The sequence below is a fragment of the Melitaea cinxia genome, chromosome 13 (genome assembly GCF_905220565.1).
Source record: "Melitaea cinxia chromosome 13, ilMelCinx1.1, whole genome shotgun sequence".
In the NCBI taxonomy this organism is placed as follows: domain Eukaryota; kingdom Metazoa; phylum Arthropoda; class Insecta; order Lepidoptera; family Nymphalidae; genus Melitaea; species Melitaea cinxia.
In genome coordinates, this window is record NC_059406.1 from 3,141,411 (window position 1) to 3,164,455 (window position 23,045).

Consider the following 23,045-nt stretch of genomic DNA (forward strand, 5'->3'; position numbering starts at 1 on the left):
ATCGCTTGATTTTTGTAAGGGAGTTGTGCAACTAGCACAACCTCATCTGCTTCGGTTATGAGGTGTGCAAAAAGTTGGAGTATCTGTTTGTGATATTTAAATACCCGCTTTTTACCAAAATAACATATATTTTTTTTACAATTTCTGTCTGTCTGACCATTTGTTTCGGCTAATGTCTGAAACGGCTGGACCGATTTAGACGGGACTTTCATTGGCAGATAGCTGATGTAATAAATAGTAACCTAAGCTACCTTGTTTTAGAAATTTATTTATTTTCTAACTCTGCAAACTGAACAATAACTTTTTTTTTTGTTAATTTTCACGTGGACGAATCGCGGGGACAGCTAGTAATAAATAAATGTGAACGTATTGACGTAACATTTAACTTGAAATAAAAACAAAAAAAAATACGCGGTGTATTGCTCAAAAATAATTCCGTACCGCCCTTCATGTTAAACTTATTACGTCACTATGTTAGTAATAAAACGATCTGTTCCATTTCGTTGGCCTCTAATAATTAAAATTGGTATATGAGACGCACATAACAGACCTAATTTACGTCATCGGTTCAATGGTTTCGCAGATTTGACAATCAATCGACAATTGAACTAGTGTTAAGTGAATTTATTTGTGAATTGTGATGTGAAAATGTCAGTGGGTGTGTGGGATCTTATGGAGCTGGTGCCTATGAGGTGCCAGTGGATCGAGAGGCTGAGGCACTGCGGGAAGACGCTCCTCAGGCGGCAGAGGAGACTGATACGAAGACTTAAGAAGGTAACAGTTAAAACTGATACGTGGTATGATTATTATCTAAATAGGTTCATAGACCTATTCAACATGGCGGCTATAGATGTCTTGGACAAAAAAAAAACAAGTAACTAAAAATTCTACGAAAAAGTTTTTCCAATACTTTTTTCCCATTTTAAATGAGTATTGTTTAAGGTGTGCTTAGTTTCGAATGAATATTGATTTTTCTTAACTAAGTGTAATTTTATTATTATTGATAAGAATAAAATAAACTTTGACTGCGACCGTACTTTACAATTTTATCAAAAGTGCCTCAAACGTCGCCATGATGAAGTTTCTTTAAATATAAGACAAAAAGTATAGTTTACAGACAGTATTAGTTTCAACTTAACGCTGAATGCTGAACTCATATAAAATAAAACATACATAACTTATTATCTTTAAAACGTGAACTATTGAAATCTTAACTGTTAAACTTTATTTGCAGTTATTATTGAGTTGAATACCAAAGTTTTGCTTTTTTACTTACAAAGTAATTTTCCTACTAAAAAATAAATTGCAACTGCGTAAGCAGGATGAAGTTTTAAAATGCCGCCGCTTACATTTGAAGGCTGTTTTCCTGTTTTATTTTATATGTTGGTTCATTGATACGCCATTTGATCCTAGTATTTATTATTATCATTATTTCTTATTTATTGTATAAAAAGTAAATAAAGCCATAAAAACAATCGTCGCCTCATAATCATTCGTGCCACGCTTATTAGTTCGTAACGATTGAAAATTGTGTTACATTTTCCACACCAATAGAAGTGAAATTTAAGTTTGGGTAATTCGATATGTTTCGGCTTTAAATTAGAAAATAAATGAAAGTATGAGCCAAACGAAAGTATTTATTAACGTCTGAAATATTCAAAGATTAAAGTGTGTCAGGTTTGTTTCATTGTCCCACTATACACTAATTGAAAACTCTCTTAATTATTTTGATACGTAATGTTATATAGCCTACATCACTTCTTTATAATATATTTTCTAATTATGATTGTTATGTAAATTTTCATTTATTACAAGTGCACCATTAAACAGTAGGTACATTGTTTTCGTTGCCCTGCTTCATCAATTCTTATTTTTTTTTCCTGTAAATAAATAAATAATTATCTGGGGACCAAGGAAAATCAAGGCAATCTCAAAAAATAATTAAGACGCAAAACTTTTATAAATAGACATATTTTGTGACATTGAACCTGTAACCTGGTTACAAAAGCGACACATTGCGTTTTTTCAACTCAAAGACAATGCATTGTGAAACCGTTCCCAAGGGCTTCATTGTCTTTTACGATTTATTTTAAGTTCCCGGTGTAATTTGGATCAGTATCACCTGAACCTCGATCGAGACTAAGGGTTTATTTTGTAAGTTATTGTTTTTTTTTTTCTTATTATTAATATATTAAATGACTTGTTACATACTTTTAATTGTTACCTCTCTTATATTAGTATCAAGTATATAGTTATATTATTTATTTGGTAGTTTATTTTTGTCGTTAGGATTGTAAAAGGACATCATTATTATATTAAGCGTTTAAATTAAACATATTTTCTTTTGAGTTATTTTTATGTAGATATATTTTAACAGAGTGTAAACGCTCCACTGCCCGGCGAGGGCTTTTTTAATTTTTCATTATATATTTAAATTTTAATTTCTGTAAGCCTGTAGTAAAAATATTTTTGATGAAAGATTCAATTGTAGGTCAAACTATAAATTATTTTTTATCATTCGTCTCTGTTTAAGATTAATCGAGAAATTAATTTATTTTCAGGCGGTTTAAAAAAACAGTCTTTTATTCTCTGTATTTGTTGTTTATGAGACGATTTTTTGATAATTATAAATCGACTGATTATTACTATTTTTTTAATGAATAATGACGAGAGTCTGATATAAAATTTTGTTAAAAAATTCCACTAATAAATCTTCTATTTATTTGTAGCAGAAGTAACGACTTACGCCAGCACTTTACAGAAGTGGAATATTTGTTAAAAAATTAGGTTAATTGAACTCACTTGCGTCAAACAATGAAGATAAGTCTGTCATATCCGCTTATTAGTGACTCCGTTGTAACGCTGAGCACAAAAACTTATTCTAGATTTTTTAAGCCCCTCTCGTAGTATTTTGTCTTAAATATACAAGTCATTAAAATCAAATCTGTTCTTAATGATTCATCAGCGTGTCTTTCAACTGTAGGCGGATATTGTGTAATATTACTTTTACGATGTGTCGACACATTAGGAATCATATTATAGTTATGTTGAATTAAATGCCATAACATTGCTTTTAAATCTTATGTTTTTAACTGTTTCAATTGTAAATTTTTTTCTAACATCGTTGTGTTCTTTATTTATACAAAATAATTTGTTTTTCGATATCTTAGAAGCAACACTGAAAGATCGAAAAATATAATATAATTTCCAAAAGAATTTCAACTAAAAAAACTGTTCTGTTTAAGAAAATTTAGTATGTATCATGTTATTTTTAAAAATTAATTTGACATTATATAGGTACTAGATCATACATACATACACAATATCATACATAGTACATACATACATACATGTACATACATAGATCAATCTCCTTTGGGTTGTTCATTGTGCTACGACGAAATCGTACGATTATAAAACGACATAGGTAGTCGGTAAAACAATCAGTCAAATACGCATTAGTAGACATAACTCAAAAGTACTTGTCAGATTTCGATAAAATTTAAATGGGGCCACATAAAAAGCATCAGCTTTCAATTAAACTTCATCAAAATCGGTATACTCAATAAAAAGTTACGAGGTAATACACGTAAAATAATAAAGTCGATTAGAGAACCTTCTACTTTTTTCTTATATTTGTACTGTTTAAAATAAAAATGATATAAGTAGACATCTAAATGCACTAAAAATCTTGCAATATTATCATATGTTATTACTACACAGAAGGCTCTAAGACACTGTCATTGATATTAACAATGTACTGTAAGTACTAACTTCCGACCCACATATATAAGTATATAATTTAACGGATTTACATTGCAAATGACATATTTTAAAGATATTAATGATGAATATGTATTACTGTATTACATTTTAATTATATATATATAATATTCTCGTGTTATTACATGTTACATGTATACATACTTCATGTATACATTTTATATGTTACCAATTTTTAAGAGATTTTGTGTTGGTCTGAGAATCGGCCAACATCTATTTTTCATACCCCTAAGTTATAAGGGGGTTAATAACATATATGACAAAACAACGTTTAAGGGGTCAGCTAGTATTTTATTATAAAACATGGTACAATACATGACATTTTGATAATGTTATAAAAGTAAGTCATGACAGTCGATTCGACTCGTTTGAGTTTAATGTTGTGAAAGTGCGGTGTCTTCGTAACGATACGTGAGTCATTGGGGATTCTCCTTATCGAAACGTTCTAAAAAAATATCTATAAATCTGTATGTGGGTCGATGTTGTTCAATGTCACTAATGAATTGATTGAATTGATTATGAAATCGTTTTGATAACTGAGTATGTATCGAAGATATAAATCGTCGGAGAAATGTTTCGTCACTATTGCAAATTTTGCAATGCTGTGTTATTAATAATAATTGTTTTTGCTCGCAAACGAAAAAAAAGGACTTCAATTAAATCGACGAGTACTACAACGTAGATCGACGAAAAAATAGTCAAGTAACTACGCGTTATCAAAGATTACTCAAAAAGTAGTTATCAGATCTCGATAAAATTATCAAAATCGGTACATCCAGTAGAAAGTTATGCGGTATAATACAACGTAGGTCGACGAAAAAAGCGTCAAGTAAAACGCATTATTAGATATAACTCGAAAAGTAGTTGTTAGATCTCAAATAAATTTAAATGTGACCAAATGACACACACCACCTTTCGATCAAAAGAAAATTTGTCGAAATCGCTCCACCCAGTCAAAAGTTCTGAAGTAACATACATAAAAAAAAATACAGTCGAATTGAGAACCTCCTCCTTTTTTGTAAGTCGGTTAAAAGGCGCCGTAGTCTTGTGCACTTAAAGGACCGAAAACTAAAAATTGTAAACATCCTGTTTTCCATATAAATGATGTTGTCAGTGATTAGGAAAGTTTTATTCTCATACTATTTTGGTAACATTTATAAGTTTTTTTTTTTAAAACATTTACTTATTTCAAAATTCTTATGTAATGTTATAAATTATGCTGTCTGATATTTATTTGAGTTGATTCGTTCCGTAATATTTCGTAATTTTTGAATATTTGAAAATGTCGTCATAACTTGATATGTAAGCGGTATTTTTTAATATTATTTTGCCAAGTATTTTTTTTAACCGACTTCGAAACAAGGAGGAGGTTCTCAATTCGACTGTATTTTTTTTTTTTTTTTTTTATGTATGTTACATCAGAACTTTTGACTGGGTGGAGCGATTTCGACAAATTTTGTTTTAATCGAAAGGTGGTGTGTGCCAATTGGTCCCATTTAAATTTATTTGAGATCTAACAACTACTTTTCGAGTTATATCTAATAATGCGTTTTTACTTGACGCTTTTTTCGTCGACCTACGTTGTATTATACCGCATAACTTTCTACTGGATGTACCGATTTTGATAATTCTTTTTTGTTGGAAAGGGGATATCCCTAGTTTTGTACCATGATAAGGAAACCAGGATCTGATGATGGGATCCTAGAGAAACCCAGGGAAACTCTTGAAAATCCGCAATAACTTTTTACTGGGTGTACCGATTTTAATAATTTTTAATTTAATCGAAAGCTGATGTTTGTCATGTGGTCACATATAAATTTTATTGAGATCTGATAACTACTTTTTGAATAATCTTTGATAACGCGTAGTTACTTGACTATTTTTTCGTCGATCTACGTTGTATTACTCGTCGATGTAATTGAAGTCGGTTTTTTTTCGTTTGTGAGCAAACACAATTATTTAATTATATAAACTCATTTTTGTTGTATATTTCTATCTCTCTAATCTCGAACTCCTAACTAGTTAAATTTAGAAACTATTTTTGTATTAAGTTTTGTTATTAATTATAAATTTTGTATTAAAATTTATTGTGCTAATAAATGCTGTGGCACAATTTAATATAAAGTACGTCCAACTACATCCAATAATTTTTCTCTATTGTGTCAAAATATACTGATAATATTTAGTACCTTGTTTTAAATATTTATGTAAGCTGTAGTCATATATAAAATTTTAAAAGTGAATAAAGTTGATAGCAGAACATTGTACACCATGCTTAAAATGTACGATTTCAACTTATACCGTTGCAATACTCGTTACTATTTTCAAGTTTTATTTCGCTAATTACAAAGTAACACGAAATAGTAAATAATAACGATGTTATTGTTAAACTGTCCAGTTTCGATAGACCGGCGCGGCGTATGAGCGTGTTGAAATGTTACGCCACGGCGCGGCGTGCCTTGCGCCGGACCAACGTTACATTACAGATTTCACTTTTAAACATCTATCGATATGTCATCATATTTATATAACAACGAGATTGTTTTGCAAAGAATGTGTCCTACTTAACTTTATATAAATTTATAAATTAATTATATTAGTACATATTGAGGAAATGATTTTTGGTTATAGACGTGAAGCAAAAACTTTGTACGCCTTTTTACGAAAATTGCGCGGACGGAGGAGTATTAATTTCCGTACACTTATAGTTTATATAGATAAGGAGTGCAGGATGCTAATATTTTTTTCAAATGAACATAAAATATATAATTCATTAAAAAAAAAACTTTACACACACTACCATGTATTAGATTCACACTCACGCATATTATACTTGTTTTTTGATTAACAGTTTGTAGTCAAATTGAAAAATTTTAAAAAAAGGTTTTTTATTTTCAATATTTTTTGTTTTCTTTCAATTTAAATTTTTAATTACGGTCGAATTTCGATCACTGGGCAACAACTAGTTTATTGAAATGTGTCAATACACGTTATACATCTGTAGTAAAAGAATGTGACCGCGGATGTACCTAGCCAATCCGAAATAATGACTCCTAAAAGAAGTATAATAATGATTTTTATTTTTTTTATTTTATTTTATTTAGGAAACAAACTACCATAATACAAGAAAAAAATCTTATACAACTGATACAAAAGTTTCCAATAGTAAATAATTCATCAACGAGCTAAAAAGCACACATTAATAAGAAATAATCGATAAATTACACACTGAAAATATAAATAATTCAAACAGTAGTAAATTGAATAATTATGTAAACAAATACGAATAGAAACATTTTATACAATTATCAATTGAATAATAAACAATTAAAAGATAACAAATTCAGTTATTTACAACATTAAAAATCAATCATACCAACTACACTACAGTTATAATTAATATGTGATTTAAAAGTTAATTTGCTATCGATGTGAACACCCAAGTCTCGCACCTCGGTAACTCGTGTTATTGTCTCCTGATTAAGTTGATAATTAAAATTAATTATGTTAGTCTTACGAGAAAAGAATATCACGTAGCATTTTTTTATGTTCAGATACATGGAATTCACTAAGCAGTAATCGTACAATTTGTTTAAGTCACTCTGAAGTAGTAAGCAGTCAGAATTATTAGATACACACCTAAAAATTTTCATGTCATCAGCATAAATAAGTATATCTGAATTCTCGAAAAATTTATGTATATCATTTATAAAAATATTGAAAAGTAGACGACCAAGGTGCGAGCCCTGGGGGACACCAGAAGAAACGGGCACAATGATGTATACGTGTTATATCTACTTTCGAAGTTTCTTTAAACCATGAATATGAGAGTCAACATTTGGAAACGCTGATCTTTTTTGTTTTTGTAATTATTAACTTCATACAATACAAACTAAGCATAAAGATTCGTTACATTGTTTTTGAAAGTTTTAAACACGTTATTTCCGTTGACTCAAAAAGTTTTATATCAGTCGTAAACCTCTGACATATACGCTATACCTATTTGATCATTCGCTATTAAAAACAAAGGAAAATCGCAAAAAGTTACTAAACTTTAAGACAACAATACAGTCAGACGTTTGCTAAATACATTTTAAACATTCCCTTTCACAAAAGAACATCTTTGCATAATTACATAAATATTTATGACGGAACTTTTTTTTTATAATTTAATTTGTATATCTGACTCATAATTACTCTGTATAAAGCAGTATAAATTATATCGTTTGTGTCATTCGTCAGTGCATTGTTTTTAATATGTATTATATGTAAAGTTGGTGAAAATTGAATGTTAAATAATATGTTGAAAGAAGAACACGAATTAGGTATGCTTTATTATTTAAGTAATGATCACAAAATTTATGTATAGAGATCGCATATATGTATAAAAAAATTTAGTATTTGCATTTATAAATTTTTGCCATAACGGTTATTGTGCTCATTACGTTTGCGATATGACAGTTGCAATTTTAAATTGAATACTTAGCACAGAAAGTGCAGCTTAAGTGTAATAGGTAGTATTAATCTTTTTATTTTAAGCGATTAAATACTAAAGTTATAATTATTATAATCGATATTTAAGCTTTAGAGCAAAAGAATCGATAACTAGTTTATGTCGATTTATATTTTGTCATATGTTTAATTATTGTACGTAAAATTATTTATATTAAGAATATGAATTAGATATTTATACACTAGGTTCTCTCTACTCACAGTTTCAATTAAAAAGTCGTGTATTGCACCACCAAGTGCTGAGTCCGACATACGGTTTAGGACTGCCTACCCGGGCGTCCTGGACATCACCCATAAATGGGTTCCCCTGCGATACAAAAAAAGTGCTGAAAGTTCACGTTGATTATAATAGTCTGATCGCATAGATATTTGTTCTTATTTGAGATTGGTTGCTCATCTAGATTAATTTCTAGTTTTATGTGGCTTCTAGTTTGAGTATTGTGAGTTTTGATTGTTACCTCAAAACTTCCCGACTAGAAAAAAGGTCAGGCTCAATCAGATCATTGATAAAAGAATAGTTATTCTTAAAAGATAAATATACGCATTAAGTCGCAATGAAGCTGCTTTGAAAATTACTCTCCTTTGTTAAGAAAAGTACTATTTTAAAAAGAAAAAATAAAGGCTTTTAGCTTAGCAGTGGGGTATTTACAGAATGTTTGATTCCTCTCAATGGATAAGTTATTGAGAAAGAGAAATCGACCGTGGGCGAAACTGCAAGGCAGTTTAATATTTTGCCATAATTGTAAACCCGTATAGAGGGACAATAGTGGTGATTGACCTCACGGGGTCAAGGTTCTGGATACGGTGCGCGGTCGCCACCGGACACCGTTATCATTAACGTCGCCACATTTCGTAATGTGTTACATGATGCGTATCACGCTCCTAGACAGCAATTGCGTTACGTGCGGTTTACCAATTTACGTACGTTTGCAGAATTTACTATATTGATGTATTTTTTTTTTATAAATTTAATTTTAATATTTAAACTTTCGTTTATTAGAAAATATACCTTAACTGAGGTAGGGCTCAGCAGGAATTTCCCGCTCAAAATATGGAGCAGCCCGACTGGGGTAGTGCCTCGACCTTACAGAAGATCTCAGCAAAATAATACTGTTTTTAAGCAGTATTGTGTTCCTGTTGGTGAGTAAGGTGACCAGAGCTCCTGGGAGGATTGGGGATTGGGTCGGCAACGCGCTTGCGATGTTTCTGGTGTTGCAGGCGTCTATAAGCTACGGTAATCGCTTAACATCAGGTGAGCCGTACGCTTGTTTTGCCGACCTAGTGACATAAAAAAAATACCTATATACTTACTGGATAGATATCTAGACGTAGACATAGCAGATCGATGACCCGTCTTGTCGAAATTAGATTGCTTTCTGCTCCAGGATTTTGTCTTATATATAAATATGTATTATTTAAGTACACTTATCCTGAATTATCAATATTTATAGCAATTAAAAACTTTTATTGTGTTAGGGCACATAACGAAATATCTTGCTTAAAATTTGGAGCAACCCGATTGGGAAAGTACCTTACAGAATATCACAGTAAATAACTCTGCTGCCAAGTAGTATAATTGTGTTCCTGAGGTAAGTAAGGTAACCAAAAGGAAATTTTCACAACAATTACCCTAATGAAAAAGTCACCGGGACTACGGTATAATATTGTTAAATATTCGATTGTAAGAAACGTTCGTGTGCGTATTTTTATTGTGTAAGTATAATAAGTGGAGCAATAATAGTCCAGTAGTCCGACTTTTTAATATATTCAGACAAAACTATTGTTAATGTAACGAAAGTGTGTCTTGTTATACACGAAAAATTTGCCTGAACAAAAATTTAACTTGATAAAAGTAAGTATGGGGCTCTTTTAGGTAGGATTTGGAAGTCTTGTTATGGAATGTCTTACAGTCTTTGTCTATCTCCGGATACATCTTCACTAGGGGTTTATCCTTAGCGGGACCTTAGCGGGATATTATTAATGACAAGCTTATATTAAAACCGACAGACGTCCAGTCTTACAAACTATCAAGCGCGTGCAGTTGAAATTACCGTTATATTTTTTAAAATTTCTAATTTACTTCGAAATTTTATTAATTTTTCATTTCGTAAGAACCATCAAATTTTTACAAACGCGTAGAAGATAAAAAAATAGCTAAAAATTGGTCGAGCCGTTCTTGAGTTTTACGCCTAATAACACATTTAGCTATTCATTTTTATTTATATAAATACATATTGGTGATTATGAATTTTACTAACGTATCAATATGTTTGTTCCAGATGTACCTACACAGTTGGCGCTCTGACGAGCTGAGCATGTTAGTGGGTGCGAAGACGACGGGCGCGACGCCGCTCGTGATCGCCTGCAGGAACGGCCACTTCGACGTCGCGGAGTACCTTATCGAACGCTGCAAGGCGGACATCGAGCAGCCCGGTTCAGGTGAGATTTCTTTCATATACGCAAAGGGCGGCAAACGAGCGTTTACCGTAGCATATAGACGCTTGCAACACTAAAAGCATCGTCAGCACGTTCCCGATTTTACGCAGAGTTACCTAGCGTGTTGTATAAAAACTACAAAGGTAGTTATTTACATTATATCGATAGTATTACATTGCAATACTAGATGACGCTTAAATTAAATACTTATAAAATGTCGTTAAAAGAATTTCGACAATGTAATTTATTCTCATTGCAAGTTTTTTTGTAATTTAGCTTATAAACATAAATTATAGATTACATTATTAAACTGAATTTGTATTAGAATAGATACTTAGAGTAAAGCGTATTAAAGAAATGTGTGTGTGGGTCTTCCTGACAGGCCCGAAGGTCTGTCCGGGTACGGGCCTCGAGGTTGCCCTCTTTACCCGGGCTATCATCGCCGGAGCTTCACCTCCGGGGTCACATTATTTTGTCCCTATTGGGCCAGGGTCTCATTGCCCTTGGGGGTGTTCGCCTTAATCTTGGGGTGTTCGCCTTAATTAGGTAAACGACGGGATGTCCTCCCCCGCGTCTCTGGGTCGTCGCCACCACTGTCCGCGCTGGGTCGGCTCGGCGGTGGTTGCAGGAGCTCGCGTGGTAGAGGACGCCCTTCTGGCGGTCTCGCGTGTAAGGGGGCGATCCCGTGGAGGTGTACGCACGATTCGAGATACAAAATACATTTCGTATAGTTAACGATAGATGGAATTAAATAGTTCGTACAATTTTTTTTCAATTATTCAAATCGTTTTTTTTATTAGGTTTTTTTTATTAGTTTGCCAAAGAAGTTTCACTTCTGACACGTGTACTTTGTGCACACGCATTTTTTTATTTATTATAGATTTGTTTATTAATATTGATATAAACAAAACTTTTGACTAGCCCGTTGGCACAATTTGTCGCGACCCTGCTTTCTGCTCCGGGGGTTGTTGGTTCAAATAAAAAAATCGATAGTAATCGGGTAAATCGAACTATCAGCTATACCAGTCGGCTGTTACCTATATAACACAAGCATTAAGTCACTTACTTTATTAACAGATGACCGTGTATTCATATTTATTTATTATATGTACGTTAAACTATACATAAGAAAATTATTTCTACGAGGTTTATAGACCTCATGATTGCGTGGTACCTGAATCTTTATTGAAATGTCTATGTTGGCTTAGCAAATATAATAATATGGCTATGTTTTCATACCGTTGTTCAATGTCGAATTGCTTGAGTGTACCTTGTTTACATTCACGAGCGAATATTTAAACAGACGCTTCGACAAATAATTCAAGCATCAGTATGAGTTAATTCTGTTTGTATACAAATTCGATTGCAATCAAGTAATCCTTTAATTCGCGCTAAAGCGACTCCGTAGTCTGGATAAGCAAGCATTTTTTTTTATACATGCATTGTTTTGTTAACATACGACTACCTAAGAAAGTATTCACAGATACAATCTTAGAAATAAAAATAAAATTTAAAATTCAAATTGCTAGCTCTAGAACAAACTACGTTAAAACACGTTTTTGTAGTACAGACCTTATAATACATTACCAACAGTCATAAAATAATGCCATATTGTATCTATTTCCGAAAAAAAACTCAAAAATCATACTTTACATGTTACGACATGAAGTCTATATAAATGTCATCATTACAGCCTATACAGTCCACTGCTGGACATAGGCCTCCACAAGTTTACGCCAAAAATAACGTGAACTCATGTGTTTTGCCCATAGTCACCACGCTGGGCAGGCGGGTTGGTGACCGCAGTACTGGCTTTGTCGGACCGAAGACGCTGAAATGTTATAAATATGAAGCTTTTAAGTTTTCTGAAGTTTGTTTGTTTGTTTAAACGCGCTAAATATTAGGTACCTACTACTAATTCGAATTTAAAAAATGTCTTTGTGTTAGTTAGTTAGTTTGTATAGTTCATCTACCGAGAAAGGTTAAAGGCTCGTTTTTCCTAAATTGAACACGGGTTAAGCCGCGGGGCGCTAGTTGTATATAAAATTTAAATACTCAGCCGAATTTATCAGAGATAAATTATTTAACACTAAATCTTTTATATCTCATTTAAGTAATAGCTCTTATACTTATTGTTATTACACTTATAGTGTATTGTTGTATGTTAAAATACAAATAAATAAAATTGGGGTGTCTGTTTGTAATAATAAAATTACCGCTTTTTACTAAATGCATATGGATGTATACACGTTACATATAACAAAATAACATTTTTTTTACATTTTGCCTCTGTATGTCTGTCTGTCTGTCTGTCTGTTTTTTCCGGCCAATCTCTGAAACGGCTGGACCGATTTTCACTGGACTTTAACTGGCAGATATCTGATGTAAAAAGGAATAACTTAGACTACTTTTATTTTGGAAATTTATTTATTTTATAACTGCAAACTGAACAATAACTTTTTTGTTAAATTCCACGCGGGCGGAGTCGCGGGCGCAGCTAGTGATAAATAAACCTCGTAAAATTATATTCGCGGAGTATTTAAACACGTCATTTCGTAGATTTCACGCTCACGTGTAATTTGAGAGATCCAATTGCTCCATTAAAAGGTTCATTGATCTTTTACTGGTACGTTGCTAAGGTCACACTCGTACTGTGGACTTTTAGTGTTTTTTTTTGTTGTGATTGACAAAACAATGCGGTATATGTATACCAAATATATTAATAAATTTATAAATAGAAAAAGATTTATTCTAAATGCTAAATATACATATATATATATATATATATATATATATATATATATATATATATATATATATATATATATATATATATATACACACACTTTATTTTTCAAATATCTGGTGGAAGTACCTTTAAATATTTGTTATATTTTAATATAATTAAGTAGTTATTTGTAAAGTGAATATCGCTTCAGCCTGTAATATCCCACTGCTGGGAATATACCTCTTTCCTTTTTCTCTACTTAGGAGAAGGGTCAGAGGTTAATCCATCACGCTGCTCTAATGCGGGTTGGTGGATATATTCCTTACTATGAGTAACACCTTATTAGGTACACGATAACAACCAGGCCGGACTCCACAAACACCCAGACCACGGTAAACATCTGTATGGCCAATACAAATGTTTGTCATGTGCGGGGATCGAGCCTGCAACCGCTAACGCAAAAGCCACAAGCCAGTGCCCTGACCATAGCGTCAACGCGCTCAATATATAATTAATTATTCTGTGAATATTAGAAGCGCTTTATTGGTTGTCAATATTAAGCAAAATTGAGCAAAAAAATCGTTTTTTTTATGGGAGCTCCCTTAGATATTTATTTTATTCTGTTTTTTAGTATTAGTTGTTTTAGCGCAAACAGAAATACATTATATGTGAAAATTTATAATAAAATAAAATACAGCCCGGTGACAGACAGACGGGCGGACGGACAGAGGAGATTTAGTAATAGGGTCCTGTTTCACTCTTTGGGTACGGAACCCTAATATGGTAACTGTACGTACTGTCCTAATGTTGTAGTCTACGTATTATATAGTTAAAAATGCCAAAATACTGTCATTTAGATAAGTCAACGACTATTTTAAATCTTAAATCCATCAAACGAAATTTTTTAATAAAAAAAAATGCTTTTATAAAAGAAATATTTGCAATTTTAATTTCATGACATTAGTGAGTGTAACGAGAACTTAAATGCGAATAAAAGTGACATCGACAAGTGAGAAGTGACTCAATCTCTCATCGCACAATATCTGTGAAGTACCACAAGACGACTGACAAGTCAAGATACTTGAAGAAGCATTGTAAACATGATGAATATTTTGTCATTTGCGTTGTTCTTTAAATTGAAATATCGAAATTTTTTAAGATTGCATAATTAATACAACCGCCCTGGTGTAGTGATGCGAGTAGTCGCCTAAAACGCCGACGGTTTGTGGGTTCGAATCCCGCTCGGGGTGGATATTTGTATTTGTACAAATATTCCTTTCTTGTTTGGATGTCTGTCCTTATGTTACCCTACCGTGCCTCGGAGAGCACGTTAAGGGCCCGGTTGTTGTCATAAATACCTTATAGCGATTTTTACTCCATAGTAAGGAACATAACCACCAACTGGCGTAAAGTAGCGTAGTGGATTAAGCTCCAATCCTTCTCATACGTGGAGAAAGCAGCCTGTTGGTAAATGGACTTTCCAATACAAAAATAATCACTTTTTCAAATTAAAACAAACAACCAAACTCTTCAGATTATAAACTTTGTATAGATATTTGTAGTAGTTAAGGTACAATGTATATTAGCTTAAGAGTTTAAAAACTGAACGACTTCACAGGTGTGTGTTGGTATAATTATTTTATTGTAATAAACTGAAAACAGTTAATCTTCCAAATAAAAAAGAAACAAAACATTTTTCGAACATTTTGTTCATGGTCTCAGTTATTTGCGTCAATATTTCTTTAACCGCTTCTTTCTAATTATATCGAGTGAATGTACGAAACGTGTTTCCGCGGTGATCGTAAGTGTTATTGTTTTTAAACGTATTCATTTTCCCGTTGCGTCATTAGTCTGGCCCGATGCCATTTTACCTGCGTTTATATGCCACGATACAGGCACGCGACACAAATACCTATATAACAAAACATATATACATAAATTCATATTAATTGTACAAATTTATAGGCTAAGATGATGTATGATAAACGATTTTAGGTAATATCAAACGCACATAGCGTTAGAATTCTATAGTTTATTTTTTTTTTTTTGAGATATCTGTCGTAAGTTTTTTTTAAATGTGACTAGGTCTCAAACAAGCGTACGGCACACAACGCGGTTAAGCGGTTACCGTAGACCTTAGACGCCTGCAACAACATTGCAAGCGTTTTGCCGACCCTACCCCCGATCAGCCTCATCAGCAGCTCTGGTCACCTTACTCACCTCATGAACACAATATTACTTAAAAGCAGTATTATTTTTCTATGATCTTTTTTAAGTTTGAGGTACTTCCCCAGACGAGCTGCTCCAGATATTGAGAAGGATATATCCCGTTGTGCGTTATCTTAACACTGTTGTCAAAAGTTTTTAATAATATTTTCTCGTTACAGTAACGTTCGATGGCGAGACGATAGAGGGCGCACCGCCACTGTGGTGCGCGGCCGCGGCGGGCCACCTGCCCCTGGTGCGCTTGTTAGTTCGTGCGGGCGCGAACGTCAACTCCACGACGCGTACGCACAGCACGCCGCTCAGGGCAGCGTGCTTCGACGGTCACTTTGTTATTGTTAAGTTCCTAGTTGAGAATGGCGCAGGTAAATATGATACACATATGAATATACGTACGTTGTACGAAAGATTGTTGACATTTTACTGTAAAGTAATTGTTTGACTTCAATTTATATCGACTGGAATCGATAACTCAAATACTACTTGTACGGTATCGCTGAAAAATTTAAATGCACCACACGACCAGCAATAGTTTTCGAATTAAAAAGAATCATCGAAATCGTCGTACCCAATAAAAAGTTTGAAAATAACAAAAAACAGTCGAATTGAGAGCCAGTTAATAATTATAGTAAAAAATTTAAGCCGACTTATTAAGCATCAAATAATGTTAGATGTGTCATGTCATTTAAAATAAATTGCACTAAACTCACTTAAAATAATTGGCGTTAAATGACGTTCCAAGAAATCTAAAATGGCGGATAGCATAAGAATGAAGTTCACAATAGTTTATACACGTTTCTAGTTTTCTAACGCTTATAAAAATGTAAAAAAATATATCTAATTATCTATTACAGATATAGAAATAGCGAATCGACACGGTCACACGTGCCTAATGATAGCCTGTTACAAAGGTCATATACACATAGCGAAGTACCTGCTATCGTTGAACGCGGACGTTAACAGGAAGAGTGTTAAAGGCAACACGGCTCTGCACGACTGCGCGGAAAGCGGTTCGCTTCATATACTCAAAATGCTGTTAGGACACGGAGCAACTATGGATGTGGACTCATATGGTGGGTTTGTAAGCTGTTTACAGTCTATTCATGTTAAGAAAACAGTGACTCATCGCTGTCACCGAAGACGGGCAGCAACGTCTTCGGTGCGACAAAGCCAGCCCAGCCCCACCAACCCGCCAGCCCAGCATGGTGACTATGGGCAACACACATGAGTTAGCGCTATTTTTGTCGTGAACTTGTGTAGGCCTGTGTCCAGCAGTGGACTGTGATAGTAGGCTGAAATGATGATGATGATGATAGCTGTCACGTAATATAGTATCAAACTAAATTAGAAAGACGTGTTCTAATTGACCAGTTGTAGTAATCCCTTCAGACGCGTTTTAATTTAGTACGATTAATTACGGTACGTTACGGTAATTGTTCAAGGGCTATGACTAAGCTAATTGACAACGATGAGTTACTATTTTCTTAACGCGAAAAGACTACAACACTTCATGTTTCGCCGTCGTTCGAGTTCCAATCTTCATCAGGCGTTTTAATTTACTACGATTTAATTGTTCAGGACTAAGCTGAGAGGAAGTGGAAAATCACCATTTCTTCAGAACGTGAATAACTTATAGTTAATTAGTCTAAGCCCAATATTTGCGATTGCAAACCAAGTAATTTATGTTAACCTACTATAATCAGTCTGGTTTAGGAAACATACCTACATTAAACCTATTAAAATACAAATATGTTGTTTGTTGGAGTATGTACTCGTAGAATGAAATCATAAATATTGTAACAAGTGTCACAATCGGTAAATAATTGACTATAATTATATCAATTAATTATTTCAGGCATGACACCTTTGCTAGCAGCGTCGGTGACAGGACACACGCACATCGTCGAACATCTAATAAACACGGAGTACGGTCTAGTGACGCGACAGCAACGTATCGATGCGCTAGAGTTGTTGGGCGCGACGTATGTCGATAAACGTCGCGATATGGTCGGCGCGCTCGCGCTTTGGAAGCGAGCGATGGACGATAGGTAAGCAATAATACTATATACTACATCATTTAACTGCATTTTTAATAATTGAATATCATTTTGTCGGTTTTTTTTTTTATTTTGAAGATTTATGGTTAACTCTTGCTGATGCTTCTCGTCAATACTGACATTAAATTAAAGTGAATAACTTTTTATATTGACAGATTTGTTAAAGACAAAATATTCTAGTAATTTAGTAGTTTATTTACTTTTTTTTTAAACACTAAACGTTCTTGCTGGTCCTTCTCATTAGAATCTTATAATAAGAAAATTATCTGCCTATGGAATCGCATTAACTGTCAAGTAATAAAAAACCTGTTTTTAGGTTTCCAGCAGACGACAGTGAACCGATACCAAAACCTAAGGACATTCCCCGTATAGAGGCGTACGACTATGCAGTGGAGCCGAGCGACGCGCAACAGTTAGAGGAACTACTGGCGGACCCAGATGCCATGAGGATGCAGGCGCTGGTCATAAGAGAGAGGATATTAGGTAATTTTAATTAAATTTATTGTAAATTAATCGCAGAAGTACAACTTAATAGCTTAATAGACATATGTGTAACTCTGGAGATAATTTATCTTTCAAGTCAGTCAATAATCATGATTTTAATTAACTTACTATTTAACTGATTACAAATTACAGTCCATCGGGCGAATGAGTTTGGTGATGTGTTCTTACACTGGCCCTGCGCTCCCTGACACGTCATGCCTCTATAAAGTCTCTGCTCCTGATCATTTGGGGCACTAAAATCACAATAAAAATTTCCAACGGATGAATAGTGTCGTTTTTTTAATTAAATTCTAACGCTGTTTAGAAAGGATGCCTCTATCAAGATTCTGTCTTCTGAAGCCATAAAATCACAATAAAATCTTCCATCGGATGAATAATAATGTCCTTGATCGTCTGGGCCAGTAAAATCACAGTGCAATCTTAATAACGAGTGTCTCTGTATCGTCTTCAACAAGCCCGGAGCACCTGGCCACGTTTTTAATTAATTTCTAACACTGGAGAAGGGGACGACAGATTTCTGCCCCTGATTCTGCCCATGATACATTAGAATAAGAACCGGTCGGTGGACTCACGTCTCTTTTGAAGACATTAAGTTAGTCTAACTTGAACAGTGATGTTGCTGAGTAACGCCTACCTTGAAATAAAAAAATAAAAATAAAAATGGCATGTTTTTAGAATGAAAAAGGACATGGGTTCAAAAGCCAGTGGATGTATATCACTTGTATAAAAAAAAAAAAATCACAAAACAATCTTCCATCGTACAAATAACATAGCCCACGATCGTTTAGGACGGTCAAATCGCAATACAATTCGAATAAAAGTGTCGCCCCCCACAGGGCCCGCGCACCCGGACACGTCGTACTACGTGCGCTACCGCGGCGCCGTGTACGCGGACGCGGGCCGCTTCGCGCGCTGCCGGCAGCTGTGGCACCACGCGCTCGACATGCAGCGCGCCGTGCTGCCGCCGCTGTCGCCGCTCACGCAGTCCAGCCTCTACAGCTTCGCGGAGCTCTTCTCCTACATGCTGGCCGAGCGCGCGCGGCCGCCGCTCAGGGGTGAGTGACGCTCAGTGACGTTCAATGACGTTCAAGTGACGTTCAAGTGACGTTCAGTGACGTTCAAGTGACGTTCAGTGACGTTCTGTGACGTTCAGTGACGTCAGAACTCGCCTTCCCAATTCGAGAGTTATTTTTTATTGTGTTATATATCTTGACGTATAACTATGAAATAATTGATATTTTAGTGTACTACTTACTTTATTATTTTTTGTATAAAAGGAATTGTAACAAGCTAGCCCAATCGACCGACATATCTATGGAAGTGACGTAAGGCGAGAACCGCTTTCATACGTTCGGAAAGCCGTACCAAATTTCAATCTGTGTCTTGTGTTCAGCCTGTTTACGAGTTCTTAATTCGAATCTAGTTTTACTAATTGTATTATATCCAGCTCTGTGTGCGTGGCGCCACCGATCACGTACTAAATTCTAATGTTGTAGTTCTAATTGCAATTTATTTGTTATTACCAGCTTATGCGTGTGACGTCACCATTTGCGTTCGAAATTCGAACGTCATAATTTTAATTGCCTTCTAATTATGTAATGTCAAGCCTACTTTTTTTTTTTACTTAAGCTGGTTGAGTACGTAAGTACGAGTGTGCTTGTCACAAAAATGACCAGTCTGATTGTAACTTTATAATTTATAGTTTTTCAAGGACAATTTGAAAGTAGGAAATTCAATTCATATGAAATGCAATCATATTTTTTATTTAAATTTAATTAACTTTCAGGTCGCATAGTTCCACCAGTGACGTTCGAAGACATAGACCCAGTATTTAGGAAAGCGTTGGCAGAAATCGACCGAGGCAAGGCCTTACTCGATTCCAAAATTAGTATCGATAGGGAACATACGTTGACAACACTACAGAGGGTGTTAGTGATATCGCTGCACTTGGCGGCATTAATGGCGAAACTGCTTGAAGAGCCGGAGTGCACAGAGGACGTTTCCAGAAAGATTCATAAGGCTGTATACTCACTCGTCAAACTAGATATTAAGGTAAGACATATGAATTTGTGATTTCAGTAGGTATTGAAGAATTAAATCAAGGAGTTCGCTTCTATGTACAATAAATAAGTAAACCATCAATAGTACAGCCAGTAGTGAATATTTAACTGGAACGGATTCATTATTAAATGGCCCTTCGAGCCAGATTATTATTGGTACTTAATTGAGATAGGGAATATATTGCTTGAAATTTGAATCGCTCACTGTTGAATTTTCTCAACCTTAAAATAAGGTAGTAATCGTGTCCCTATGGTGAGTAAGGTAGCCAAAGCTCCTGGGAGCGGTGCGAGTTAGCTCAGTAATGTGCTTGCAATGCTATTGGTTTTACAGATGCTGTGCGCTACGAGGATAGGTTAAATTATCCTCTTATCATTAAGCGGACTGTATGCTTCTTTGCCACCCTAATTGAGTAAAAATTAATTACAAAACGATCATTTTTGTTTGTATCTATGTTTAATTTTGCTGGCCTCGGTTGAAAATCTTTATGTACGAACACCAAGTGATTTCTTACGGATAGCTAGCTACATTATTCAGAGTAGAATATTTTCAGAATTATTTTGGTATTGTTCTCAGGTACGGCAAGGGCGCTCGTCGCTGCACGTGGCGTGCTCGGCGGAGGGCGGGCGGGCGCGAGGCGCGGCGGGCAGCGAGGCGGCGTGCCCCGCGCTCGTGGCGCTCATGCTGCGCCTCGGGGCCGCGCCCGACGCGCGCGACGCGGACGGGAACACGCCGCTGCACCTCGTCTGCAAGGTGGGTGCTGACTGTCTCGTGACGTCACCGCGGGCGGCGTGCCCCGCGCTCGTGGCGCTCATGCTGCTCCTCGGGGCCGCGCCCGACGCGCGCGACGCGGACGGGAACACGCCGCTGCACCTCGTCTGCAAGGTGGGTGCTGACTGTCTCGTGACGTCACCGCGGGCGGCGTGCCCCGCGCTCGTGGCGCTCATGCTGCGCCTCGGGGCCGCGCCCGACGCGCGCGACGCGGACGGGAACACGCCGCTGCACCTCGTCTGCAAGGTGGGTGCTGACTGTCTCGTGACGTCACCGCGGGCGGCGTGCTTCATACAATGCCACGCGGAGGGCGAGCCAAATTCAAATGCAAGAGTCCACAACAAACATGTAGTGTTTGAAGTATATAGTATATGTTATTTGATGGAATCATTGTGTCATTGGGACCTTTGAAGTAGAAACATATATTTGTTTGAAAAAATTTAAATGATAGTTATAAAATGCAACAATTAAAATTTCAGCTGAACCCGTGTCCCGCGGAGGTAGTGCGAGAACTCCTATCGCACGGCGCACACATCGACACGGTCAACTATGAGGGTGAAACTCCAGAAGAAATCCTCAAATCGACGCAACAGTGCCTCGGCGCCATAGTCAATCCATTAAAATATACAACTTTAAAATGCCTCGCGGCTCGCACGGTTAAGAATTATAGATTACCCTACCGACACGTCGTACCGCAGTGCTTACATGCGACCATAATCACTCACTGAAACACTCTGTGTTCATCTACTCTGTGCGAAGCCACGAGTCAAGAATTTTCTTAACATAATACCTAGTTGTCTATAATATCAGAATCATCTTTGGGATGTTTCGAAACGCCATTCTCATAGACTTTTTATAGATGCTTAGAATTAGAATGGTATGTCAAATTATATGAGTTAGTTTTGGTGAGACTGTCTGATATAATTTGACACACGGTTTTACAGTAAGGTCGCGTAGTTATCTTTTTTGGGTTTTGCCTTAATTTACGTGCCAGCTTTGCCAACGTTTAATTTTAAAAATAGACGGCCATTCCTTATTTGAAATAAGAACGTTTTTGACAGCTGTCAAACTGACGGATCTCATAACTGTCTACGACGTGTGGCTTTTGTATCTGTGTTACGCCTATACGGTTCGATCCTCGGTATGTGTCCGATCATTTTAGAATAAATTGCCGTGTATAAAATGTGATATTAATCATCTCATAAATATTTTATTTTACGTAATTCTGAATTTGTTATGGTTATTAAATTCATTTTTACTTAATATAAAGATTCAAGAAGGTTTTTGTTACTAAATTATAAAAATCAATATCGTTTCAATTGATCGCGAAAGTGTAATTTAACTATATTATTTGATTTTCTGTTTGTAAATACATGAAAAGAGTACTTATTTTTTTTCTTTTTCATGTTGTAACCAAACTATCCTTTATTAATTATAACATTTTAAAAACTGACAGGAAAAAGTTAATGTGATAATAATGGATACCTTTGAACTTAATGTTTTACTTAAATATTTTATTCGTATATATAAATTTATATATTTCAAGTTTATTAAAACAAATGCAATAAAGTAGCTAAATAATTTGACCTTTAAATGAACAGCTGGATATGAAGTCTTTTTAAAAGATTATATTTTTGGTACGGAACAGTAAATATTTTTCAGTCCTTTGAAATATTTTCGTCCTAGTATTTCGTTTATTGTTATCACGACGAATTTAAAAATACGGAAATGTATGCGATTTACATACGATTTGTACAAAATATATAGAAAATTTATGGATGTAAAAAAGTAATTAAAAGTTTTAGTAATTCAGTATCGAAAATGATTTATAACGTAATACTATTTGGAAACGTGTCCAGTGTTAAATATAATTTAAAATATATCTATTATTTTTAATCCTATATGTAATATTTTATTATATTTGATGTCCAAAATATATTAAGGTTTCATAAATCAATATTTTACTACTTGTA

The 23,045-nt window shown here is 34.8% G+C and overlaps 1 protein-coding gene across 1 annotated transcript; it reads left to right on the plus strand.

Moving 5' to 3' along the window:
* The first annotated feature begins 504 nt into the window (after positions 1 to 504).
* On the plus strand, positions 505 to 21,800 carry LOC123658984 (protein fem-1 homolog CG6966). The gene is made up of 10 exons (XM_045594270.1): positions 505 to 774; positions 10,575 to 10,734; positions 15,847 to 16,047; positions 16,537 to 16,755; positions 17,538 to 17,730; positions 18,056 to 18,222; positions 19,080 to 19,298; positions 20,030 to 20,295; positions 20,878 to 21,054; positions 21,552 to 21,800. The coding sequence occupies exons 1-10, from the start codon at positions 649 to 651 to the stop codon at positions 21,798 to 21,800; spliced, it is 1,977 nt and encodes a 658-aa protein (XP_045450226.1). The 5' UTR covers positions 505 to 648.
* Positions 21,801 to 23,045: the final 1,245 nt, after the last annotated feature.